The 12,300-nt window shown below is 41.9% G+C and overlaps 1 protein-coding gene across 1 annotated transcript; it reads right to left on the bottom strand.

The window, feature by feature from the left end:
- Positions 1–469: 469 nt before the first annotated feature.
- CYSLTR2 (cysteinyl leukotriene receptor 2) lies at positions 470–9,116 on the bottom strand. The gene is made up of 3 exons (XM_010728809.3): positions 8,817–9,116; positions 8,630–8,701; positions 470–3,507 (listed from the first exon to the last, which is right to left on the bottom strand). Exon 3 carries the CDS (start codon positions 3,478–3,480, stop codon positions 2,548–2,550), a length of 933 nt encoding a protein of 310 aa, XP_010727111.1. The 5' UTR covers positions 3,481–3,507; positions 8,630–8,701; positions 8,817–9,116; the 3' UTR covers positions 470–2,547.
- Between the last annotated feature and the right edge of the window lie 3,184 nt (positions 9,117–12,300).

The raw sequence follows: 12,300 nt of genomic DNA, 5'->3' as shown, positions 1-12,300 counted from the left end.
AGCTTACGATTTTACAATTGCTTTCATTTTCTATGAGTGTAGCTATTCATAGATTTTGTCTCCTAGAAAATAGATATCAAAATGTTTTTATTCAGGGTAGGTGGTCCCTTGAGGGATCCAGAGGCACAGTTAGTAATTTAACTGTTTTAATAACAACCGGTTTTATAATTTTTATAATAAATATAGTGGGGATTTTTTTATTACCTTTTTTTATTTCCACAGTGAAGATCACTGATCTTATGCACTGTGTGCAGAAAGATACAAGGGTTTTGAAGGGAGAAATGGCAGTAAGTGTGAGCACGACATGTTATACAAGTTCTACTGAAGCTGTGCATGAGGATCTCTGACAAGGATGATCTTCAGTCCTTTGGCAAGTAAACAATACTTAGAAAATCTTTTACTATTATATACACCCCAGATTTGGATTCATGTTCCCAACCATTTTCTTGGTGAAGTGAAGAAAGCAGTGGGATGCTCTCACACAATCAAAGACATTTCTTCCTTGTGAAATGATAGCCCATTTAACAAAAATTCAATCTCCACATCTTTGTCTTTCTCCCCCTGCACTCTTTGTTAGCTGTGCAATCAATACAAAGCATAACTTAGGCAAATAGTAAATCTAATTTATTGAAACTTGGTTTTGACAGTTCATTCAATTGCTAACGAAGTTGTATCATAGTCTATGCAAAAAACAGTGGGATATAATTATCCTTTAGATGCAAAGTGATCCACTAATAGGGTACATTTGGATAGGCATAGTTGCAAACGCATTAGTGAGATTGGGTTGAGGATAACCACCTCTCTTATTACTTTCCATTCCCTCATAGCATTTAAGGTGTACAATGCCTCACCAGAGGCTCTGAGATTTCCCTTGTTCCTGCTCAGGATTACTCTTGACAAGGGAAAACTGTAGAAAAAGAGGCTGCCCCCTTTCCTTCTATTTATTTGTCTGCTCTCTCTTTGCACAAGCTCCCAACTCGATCCTGCAGCCATTGCAGTTCAGTGGCATTACTCCCTATTCCTTCAAGATCATGGGACTCAGCACTGCAGGTGTTTAAATGGCTTCAGCAGGTCAACTCTAAGACACATAAGCCAATTTGAGGTATCGAATTAAGGGTTTGGAACATGAACATTACTAAGATTTAATGATAAAATGTTGTGCTTACATCAAAGACAGAACAAAATGACTAAAACACATTGCCTCTTCAATTCAACACAACACTTACATAGCTAAGAGAAGTGTGATTTTCCCAATGACATGCCAAGTACTTTTCCACCTGACCAGCAATGATTTGTTTTCTGCGAATTTGGGACAGAGCTGAAAATAGCTAGTTAGAGTTATTTTTGCTTGGTAGTAATAACATTCAGTCTATTGAGTGTTTTCTCCAACAAAGTTCAGAGCATTGAGAAAGCACCTTCAGTGTCAGAAACCTTCCTTTGGGTGGATTTCACAAGGAGGGAGGGCCTCAGCATTGCTGAAGGTCTCACACAAGAGGCTATTCTCCTGGAAAATGTGAAGAACTTTCTCATCTTTGTATTTTTTAATTCAACATTCAGTGTGGTCAAACAGAGTTTGGACCCTGTTTTCACTTAATTGCAACTGTTTTGATTTGCAGGAAATATGTTAGAAAATAGGGACTTAAAAATGCTGACAGCAATTTTGTGACATTTTCCGAAGTATGCATAGGTGTAGCTCCCCATTGCCTAAATAATTGTAGTTTGCCTCTTGATCCCTTCAAGGAGATGAGCTGCCAAACCTCTGGTCCTCCAACTCTGTGCCAGCCCCCATCCTGCTCTCACTGCTAATCATCACATCATTCATGTCATCTCAGTACTCATACTGTTTGCTGGAAATTGTCATCTCACTTGGTCATCAGTGAAATATTATGCAAAATACTTCAGTGGTCTCCTCAGAGGGGTGTATTTAGAAATGTTAATGCTTTCTAAACAGTCTGAGCTATCGTGGGTTTTGTTTGACTCTCTTCTTGCTTTACGCAGTCAGCCACAGTAGATAGTATCTTCACTGTTTATAGTTCTATGAAATATAAACTTCTGGCCAGAATTCAAAGAGAGAGCTGGCAGGGGACTATGAAGCTGTTGGGTGGTACAGCATCTAAGACAGGCACTTTTACATGCACACAGATAAATTGAGAGCAGAGAGACTCTCATAAGAGCAGTTTCCCTTCAAATCAATGTCTGTGTATTGTGAAATGAAAGAAATGCACTCCAGTAGCAAGGCAAATCCCTTTTGTTCCCTTGTTGTGAGGAGGGTGGGTATTTCAAGTGCATCAAGTGTTCAATAGAAGTGGACCACTGATCACACCCAGGCACCTGACCTCCAATCACCCACGCTGCTAAGCTCCTGTCTTGGTATTGACCATCCCCACTGAACTTTATCCCAGTCACTTTTGTTCCCAAGGGTCCTGGCAAAGAGCAGTATGGCTATGAGGTGGTCAGCACCACGTAGCCTCTTTCATCACATAGTATGGATCCAGTCTAGATGTCTTGCCAGGAGTGCAGTTATGTAATACTGCAATTCCGCACGAGCTACCTTCGGTATAAACTTCTGATTCTTGCTTTGAAATTTTCAGCAGCGAAGTAATATAGCACAGGGTCGAGGCAGCTGTTGGTGGCAGCAAGGCAGAGCGAGACCACCTGAGCTTTGTGCACAAACAGATTGGCCGGGCTGCATCCACCAAGCACCAGGTAGACCGTCCTCAGTATGTGGTACGGCAGGAAGCACAGGAGGAAGAGGATGAGAGTGATAATGATGGTTGACAGTGCTTTCTTGTGGCAGACTGCCTTCTTGCGCTGGGGAGTCCTGGACTTGAGCAGCGCTCTGATGGCAAAGATGTAGCAGACGATAATTGTGCAAAAAGGCAAGATGAAGCCCACAACAAGGACAAAGCTGTTCATCATGAGGAGGTTCTGCGTACTGCTGGGGTGGAGGTCCAAGCACTTGTCTGGGTTTTGGTACCCGGCAATTACTTTGCTCAGCAGAGGGCTGGAGGCAGCCAGAACAAAGAGCCATATCACTGCGCACGTTATCTTGGCATACTTCATGTTGGTTACTTTCCAGCTCTTGAATGGGTAGACGATAGCCGTGAAACGAACCACACTGAGCACAGTGAGAAAATAAATGCTGCAGTACATGTTCACATACATGGTGTACGTCATGATCCTGCAGAGGATATCACCAAACACCCACTGTGATCCCAACAGATAATAGGTGGCTCGGAAGGGCAAAGTGCTCACAAACATGAGATCCGAAACTGCCAAGTTCTGCATGTAAATGTTTACCGAGGTCTTTCTCTGGGAAGGCTGGAGGAAAACATAAATGGAGAGGCTATTTCCAACACTGCCGAGGAAGAAGATTAAGAGGTACGTCATGGGATAAATGACTTGCTTGAAGGCATCCACATGACAGTTGAATGAGCTGTTAGTGGAGCTGTTATTTAGCATCTTCTCAGAAAAATTCATTGTCCGGTGTGGGTGCTCTCTGTCTTTCTGCAAAAGTATAAAGAAGTGGAGTGAGTGCGGAGTTGGAGTCTCTGCAGGGAGTTCAGTGCTAGGACAGTTTCACAGGACAGAAATTACAAGACGCGGTGGAAATTAAAGCTTCCTTAATGAGTAATCACTTTGTGATGTCTCTGTAAATAAACACACCAAGAAAGCTCTAAATGGTTTCAGTATTACAGCAGGGTGGGGTTTTTTTTGTTTGTTTGTTTTTGTTTTGTTTTGTTTTTGTCTCAAATTATGAAAGAGCTGTCTTTTAAAAGTGGATGTTATGCATTCATTTTAATGGCAATTCCCTGACTTTTTCAATGCAAAATAAGCCAACTTGATATTGGCCATTTTGCAGCAGGGCGGTTTTGAGAACCCGGATACCACCCATTGGAAGCATCAAAAACTGATCAGAAAAAGAAATCACCATCCACCAGTAAGTCTGAGCTTCAAATTAGGATGAAAATTCAAAATAACTGAATTTGCCAATAGGAATCAGCCAAATTTTCCTGGTATGATATCTGTTGTTGACAGCACGTCACTCAATATTCCTGAGTGATACAAGGACATATTGATGTACTTCAACATGTATAAATTAAGGATTTTGACCTGAAACACTATAAATACTGCGCTCGTTCAAGGTTCTTTTTTAATTCTCTCCCCTTCACAGTGTATTTCTTCTTTCCTCTAGTTAGGTCTCTTTCTGTGGGGTCTTTTCTTCATTTACTACTTTCCCAACCTTTCATGTGCTCATTTCTTCTATCAGACATTCATCTACAGGTACTTCCAGGGCAGCCTGCATTAGCAAACCTAAAGAAAATGGCCTGTGGGAAACAGGCTATTTTCGTAGAAAGTAATATTTGCATTCCCATGAGGCTATATTTCAATCAAACCAAAACAACCGATCAATAAAACACTCTAAATAATATATATTTTTTTCTCATTAAAGTCTTGTTAAACTCCTGATTTTTTCTCTCATGTGATCTGTAACAAGTAGTATTTTAAAATCATAGAATCATAGAATAGTCTGAATTGAAAGGGATCTATAAATATAATCAAGTCCAACTCCTAAAAGGAGGTCTCCAATTCTGTTACTTGTTTAACAGCAATCCCTTCTCTACAACTGCCAGCACATCCCAGAAATGCACTGAAAAAATTTAGCCTAAAAAGCAGAGCTATATGAAATTTCCAAGTGCATGGAAAGAGTTTGAATACGTCCCAGTGAGAATGATAAGGGCCTGGTTGTCTATGCTTGTAGGTTTTGTCTATACCTCACAGGCTTCATGATTTTAAATAAAATTATTTGTGCTCTTGGAGTCTCTCGGCTCCAGACCAGGCTCCTTGTACTACCATTCACACACTATAGTACTGACAACACTTATGTGAATGGAAGCTCATTTGTGAACTCAGATACCTTCTTGTGGTACAGAAGTTGTGCTGTGTTGACGGCAGCCAGTGACCTCTTCAGGGCTCTGTGTCAGAGTACAGATCGCTTAATACAACAACCAGATGTGTTCCCAGAAGTTATTTTTCATGGCCAAACTGTGAGACAGAGCATGGGAAGTGGGACCTACCCAGGCTGGGCTCCTAAGAAGCAGAGCTTACCCCTGTAGCAGGATGGGATTGAGGCAGCTTGGGCTTGGGGAACAGGGGCTTTCACTCACAACAATAACGTGACCATCCCTGCAGGGCTTGAAATCATCCTTCTAGGAAACAATGACAATAATGTCTGTGAAGTGTAGGAGTGACAAAGACTGGAACAGGGCAGACTGAACACTAGTTCTTCCCTAAAGGAAATCTCCTCCTCATTTGAAAGACTCTTCACCAGTGGAGGGGATAGACAATGTAAACTTCCCAACAAAACTTTTGCAGTCCTAGGAGATTTCATAGAATCATAGAATCACAAAATAGCTTGGCTTGGAAGGGACCTAGAAGATCATCTAATTGCAAGCCCCTTGCTATGGGCAGGGTTGTCACCCACTAGATCAGGCTCTTCCCAGGACTCCATCCAACCTAGTTTTAGTACCCAGTACAAAGTTACTGTTTGACATCAAAGTTTTCTGCATGGGATCAGGAACCAACTTTTACTCTAATGGAAGTTGGTCCCCCTGTTTTACAGGGAGACATCACAGCCCAATGTACTGCAACGGGAAGAGACCTTTCAGTGGTGCTTTGCTATAGGCCAAGCATCCATCCATACCAGTCATTCCCAAAACAGGAATGAATAGGAGGGGTTCCAGGCATTGGACCGGACCTATAGGACCCCCCAAAGACTTCAGAAGTTTATTGGTGGTACTATCTAACATCCTTCTGAGAAAAACAGGGACAGAAGGGGACAAACTGAAATGGGATTCTCTCTTCAGTGGTACTGGAAGACTTCTCTGCTGGAAGCTCCCTTGGAATAAATTTTTTCTACATGTGACTTTCCATGATGGAAGCTACCAAGTAGAAACATTCCAAAACCACCATGGCAGGAGAGAGAGCACATCTGCAGAGCAAAGGAAAGGGTAGCTTTTCTGAAATAACTGCTGTGTAAGTCTATCAATGGGAGCCTCTGTGCCATGCTGTCGGCTTGATGGTAATGATAGTGTAGGATATATAGGTGAAGGAGTGGCACTGTGCAGGAAGGACTGTGTAACTAGCAATTGCATACAAATATTACAGCTAAAAGTCCTTGTGAACAGTCATTCCATCTTCTCATAATGAAAAAATATAGTACTAGACTTATGCTACCAAACTCCTCTCCATGATAATGATAGTTATCAGAAAATGTTAGAAAAGCTGAAAGCAGGTAGTAATGGCAGGGAATTTCAGATTCCTTCATACAGATGTGATGGTGCACCAGAAAAAGATATGCAACAAACGCCTAATTCCTAGGACAAACAATTCTGCAGTCTGCAAGACATGATGCTGTTTGATCTTTAGTGCCATACAGGCCCCAGTTCTGGCAGTTTTGGAGAGAGGGAGCACTGTACTAGCAATCATGGTAGAACTCACAATAGCAGTGTTGTGGGACATAGGAGCAGTCCCAGAACCAAGAAGACTACATAATTTTAGAGGGAATATGAAAAATGTATATATTAAAAAAAAAAACAACACAGAATAGCAAGCAACAACCAAATCACAGAGAATTCAACAAAACTTATGTCAGGTCAGAGGAGCCAGATGCACTGGACATGCATGTATAGGAAATATCAAACTGAATAGACAAATGAGAGGCCAATAAGTAATCAGGACCAGATGGCATTCATACAAGTACCCCAAAGGCTCTCAGATGTGATACTGCTGGCCACGGCACATAACCCACCATTATAATCATGTGCTGTTCCAGGGGACCATTGAAGCACCAGGGCAGCTCTTCTTCTAGAAGAATAGCATGAGAGAGCAGCCCAAGGGCTGTGAGTCAGCGGTCCTGGTGCTTGGGAGCTTACTGACCCCCAGTATATATATATATACACACGTATGAGAGCTGCTCCAAAAGTAATGCTTCCTATTTTACTGTTTTGGCCCTGACATTAGAGGCAGAAGGTGGTATGGCAGTAGATGTGGAACCTTCCCAACAACATCCCGTTACATTTTGTTGGCAGATGGCATGAAAGGGGCAATCTGACAAAATGGTGTCTGACATGGAAGTGTGTTTGAAGTAAAGGGGTGTCATTGAGTTCTTCCATGAGGAAAAAATTACACCCATTGACATTCATTGATGCCATGCTGGAAAGTTGGCAGATGAGCATTAGAGGAGTTTAATTAGAGGTGATAAATGCTGGAGCAAATAATCTAAACCATGCTTACATGATACAGAACTTGAAACCGCATTAGTTGCAGCAGAAACAGACAAAAATTTCAAGAAAATGAGTCACATCACCAAGAAGTCTGGGACAACTGGTATAAAATCACCTTGTATAGAATCTTCCTGCATTCCCCCAGTGAACAAGCCATGCAGTTCTGTTCTCTGCACCCCAAAAAAAGAGATTATAGAGCTAGAGAAGAGGCAGAGAGGGATGAGTGAAATCAGCAAGGTGATGGAACAAGGACTCAAAAGCCTGGGTAAATTCAGCATGGACAGGAGGAGGATGCAGTCGAGGTTTACAGATTTCTGAAGGAGGTGGATAGTGTGAATGTATCACTATTGATGTGTTCCCACGTGGGGTGCTCAGCAGGGCTGTTTGGAGTCTATGGTCAGGCAGATAGAAGTGAGCCTTTCTCTGTGTCATCTCTTCTCACTCAGGGAGGTGAGCTGGAAGAGGTTGCTGCTAAAAGGGAAAAGGGAAATTCTCCATTTCCAAACTGAGAAGTCTCTCACATCCGCTACTCTGAAACCCTGAGATCTCTGTAACACAGAGAACACCTAAAGAACGTATTTTCAGTAAGGTGTTCTGCACATGCCATGATAAATAAAGGTATCGGACTGTTCATTCAAAATACATGTCTTTTTTACCCTGAGAGATAAATATATAGACCTGAAAAGGAGGTGCTCTGTGCTTCTATCACAACAGTCCTCTGAAGAAGACTCCTGACACAACAGTCCCATATTCATTATATGAAGGCAGGTGTGATATTGCTGCTATATTTGGGATTGCTAGCATTTGCCACTGTACTTTCAGAAAACTGAAAGTTCTGACAGGTCTCAAAGTTCCCATTGGTTTTCCTTCTGCTATTCGTGTTGTGTTTCAGGAGAAGTATTACCAAGAATAAACGTAACAGAACGCAATATTTGGAATTAACACTGAATTGCATTCACCAAAACATGTAGCATTTTATTAACCTCACTGCGTGCACAATACTAAAACTAAATAAATTCAAACTCTAACTCCTAACCTCTTTTATTTTAAAAGTTTGCCATTACCCAAATATTTTTGTCGTCTAGTTAAAAGCCAACACTCACTTAATCAGACCCACTACTTGACTGTCATCTTCCATCTGGAAACACTGCTAGTTACATAAATCCACCCTTCTTTCTGCCAAGGAAAGTTCTCAAGTCCAACTTTATCATAGAGAAATTTAGTTAACGATCACAGCTTCTATCAAACACAAAGCTTACTGCAAGCAATATATAAGCAGATTGTATTTTATTCACTGCAACTATTTTATCTACATCAGAAAAAGCAGGCAAGCCTTGTCTTACCTCAGCTGGTGTGCCTTCTGGTGCGCTCAGTCTCCTTCTGCTTGCTGTTGCTTACAACTTTCAGTTTTGTTGCTGGAAATCAGAAGCACAAAAACTTGAAGCAAAACCCAAACCCTGTTTACGCAAAAGCCACACAAGAGCAAACAGTAGTAAGAAAAGGAAGTAAGTCCTGATTAATAGATCTTACATTTTCTCAAGAGAGAAATGTTCTCAGCTCAAGGAGGGCTGCTAGCAATCACATGGCAGTGTTGCATGCATTTTTTGCCCAATGAAATGGGCCCTGCAGCTATGTAGCATCTGGAAACTGTCTGGATTCCTGCATATGGGCCACATTTAAATGTGCTCTCAGTAATTGGAGTTGCTTGAATTATTAGGATAGGTTCCCGTATATCCTTCACGTAGATCACTGTAAGTGTAGTTCATGGAAATATGAAGAGGAGGCATTATTTCCCAGGCTTCTCATGCAGAAATGAGTGAAACCATAAGCATGCTTCTAGGGGTTAATGAGTAATCTCATTCAGCACAAGTAATTCAAGGGTGAGTTTGTGGAGCCAAGGGACTGCTTTTTTTTGAATGCTGAGAGGGAGTAAATACATTGCTATATTAGGGCTTAACAAGAAGCTGCAGAAAGTGCCTTACTGCCCCTTAACGTCTCATCACTTCTCAGTGAAGCAACAGTGATCACAGAATCACAGAATCATAGAATTGCTCAGGTTGGAAAAGACCTTAAGATCATCACATCCAATTGCAGCCTAACCATGCTACTCTAAGAATCCTCCACTAAATCATGTCCCTGAGCACCACATCCAAACACAGATGGCACAGATGAGTGCTCCTAGCCCACTGCAGTTGTGAAATAGGGTTCTATACAAACTACAGATGTAACAGTTTGTTTATTTTTCTGTTCTGTCAACACACACAGGAGGACCAGATGTATGTCTAGGTGCTGTGTTTTATTTCATAAACATCAGGAAATACCTCTGTGCCATGCAGTCACGGAGCACTGGAAAAGGCTGCCCAGAGGCTGTGGGGTCTCCTCCTTGGGGATGTCTCTGAGCTGCTTGGATGTGGCCCTGGGCACCCTGCTCTGAGAGAGGGGCTGGAGCGGAGGGACCCAGAGGGTCCTTTTAATCTCATGGATTGAATATTTGCTACATTTGCTCTAAGACTGCAAAATGATTTTAAAAATCTCTCTGGTATATATCAGGAGCCTTCAAGGTGGGTTGGCAGTGAACTAGGACTCAACTGAGACCACTCCAGTGATGCCTAACTTAGACTTTGTCAGCACCAAGGGTTGTACATAGGTGTCCTCTTCCACCTGCTTTGCTTACTGTCCCAGTCCAAAGTCTGCCAGCAAAGCTGCTCAAATGTGTGCTCTCAAACCCTATTCATCCATGGAGACATGCACCCCAGACACCTGAAACAGGTGGTCTTATCTCATTCCCTTTGGATGGAAACAAATGGGAAATGATCCCATGAGGGCTTGGAGGGCAGCTTTCAGTGTCAGAGCCTTTTGAGAGGAAGCAGTTGTGTGCAACAAGGAGCAGCATGGGAACTACCAATTCAGACAGCAAAGTCATGGCCAGAAATGCTTGAGATGCTATGGCTTCTGAGATGCTCCAGCCACTGAGATGACATCTTATCATACAACCACAGAATCATAGAACGGCTTAGGGTTGGAAGGTATCTAAAAGATCATCTAATTGCAATCCCCCTGCTGAGGGCAGGGCTGCCACCCACTAGATCAGGCTGCATAGGGCCCCATCCAATCTTATCTGCATCTTATCAGCAAGTGACAGAGACAGCACAGAGACAACCAAATAACATCTCTATCACATGGCTCGTGCTGATAAACACGCTGGGTCTGATAGTCAGGCTGTTCCCATATATACAAGGTCAGAGATTGAAACTTGCCGAAAAGTTTAACACTGATCACATTTTATTTTCCTGAATGTATTTTGAGGCTGTCTCTTTTACCATACGATATGGTTATCTTCATTGCCAGGATAATTTCTTGCATTCATATTCTTATACAGCCTGTTTTCTGGAGAGTACTGCTTCCTCCCTTTTCTAAAGTAATTCTGAATTTTGCTTTTAGCTTGGGTTTAGATAGATAGAATTGGCTGCCAACTTTCCCTGCACCTGAAAAGTGGATTTTGGGTGACTGCTTGAGATTTTTTGTTCATTGGATGACTCAGCTTCCGAGGAGAGTTTATTATATTTCCTTACTAATAAAAACTTCAGCAGTTCTGCAGAACTCATCACAGAATATCACAAGGAATCAAAGACTCATCACAAGATGACATGCACATCATACTCAACAGCTTACAATTCCAATTATTTCTGAATCTTGACTCTTGGTAAACTCACAGAGGATCCGGGACACAACTGAATGCAAGCCACCCATCTGGGCTGCAGTTACATGCCCTCTTGTCTCTGTTTCTCTTCCCTTTTATATTTCTGGTTCCCAGCAACAGCCCAGTTTCAGGAGAGACTGACTCACTCGTTTTAATTCTCCTTCCCTATAGACCTACTTTCTCTCCAGCTCTGTGTGGGAGCATTTGCCCACGAAGGGTGGTTCTGCTCTATTCAGCCCATGGTGGCAAGAAAAGCCATCACTGCAGGCCCCCATACAGTCCCTAAATTTGATGAGGGTCCACTACCTGGTCCATTTCTCCATCCCTGCAGTCTCTGGGCAGCTTTTGTCTACTCTGCACCGCAGCAGGGGGGGCAAGGCTGGGTCTCTGACACAATACATAGCTTGACAGACCCATGCAAATTCATCAACCAATGCTTATGGAGAACAGAGACATTTGTACATCAGCCCCACAGTTATGAGAAAGATACATGGGAGATGTGGCAATCTCCTGCATCAGTGCAGCTATCAAGTGATGCAGGCAAGCTAAATGAAGAAGTCTGCATATTTTTCCTGTTTCTTGGTCAATATTTTGCTATCTACAGGCACAAACTTCCAGTGACAGTGTTTCACTTCTGTAAATCAAGGGATTTTTTTGTTAAAATGAATCTGCCAAGTACCACCGTTGAAGATTTTAGTGCTGTGTGTCTTCAGCACAGCAGCTTAACCTACTAACACATATCTATTTCCAGAGACTAAAATTGCAAAGCCCGTGTTCATTTTCTGTGCAATCCAGAAATAAATTATCATTGAATGCTGGTAGCTCATCTGCTCTCAGCCATAAGGCTGGATAGATGGGAACATGAAAGTGACTGCTGCACAAAGAGAGGTGAAGGAGTAAGGGCAATTTTAACAGAAAATATTCAGAAAGGAAAAACACAGAAGGTTTCCAAGCTGTTTCTTTTTGCAACATTTGTCATGTCTTTTTTTTTTATTGCCTGTAGTCTTTTCTTAACTGTTTTCTTCCTCTTTATTATATTGATGATGAATGTTAATATTTCAATGGAATGACAAAAGGCATCTGATATTGTTTTCATATAGAATAAGCCATCCTAAGTTCCCTACTTAACAGAGAAAGCTCTGTTATGGACTGTGTTTATCTCATAGTCAACTCAGTGCTGTTCTGCTAAAATCTTTCTTCACACAAATATAGAAACCAGAAGCAAGATAAACATTGTTTAATGCTGTTTTGCTGTCCTACAGTTATCCTGACATAACAGATGACAAGACATGACAAATATCAGCAGGGTTGCAA

This window comes from Meleagris gallopavo, chromosome 1 (genome assembly GCF_000146605.3).
Source record: "Meleagris gallopavo isolate NT-WF06-2002-E0010 breed Aviagen turkey brand Nicholas breeding stock chromosome 1, Turkey_5.1, whole genome shotgun sequence".
Classification (NCBI taxonomy): Eukaryota; Metazoa; Chordata; class Aves; order Galliformes; family Phasianidae; genus Meleagris; species Meleagris gallopavo.
The sequence above is the reverse complement of the archived record's forward strand: the minus strand, read 5'-3'. Positions and strand labels throughout refer to the sequence as shown.

Excerpts from the sequence above, each read along its gene's own strand:
- CYSLTR2 (XM_010728809.3), bottom strand. The coding sequence starts at position 3,480 with ATGAATTTTTCTGAGAAGATGCTAAATAACAGCTCCACTAACAGCTCA.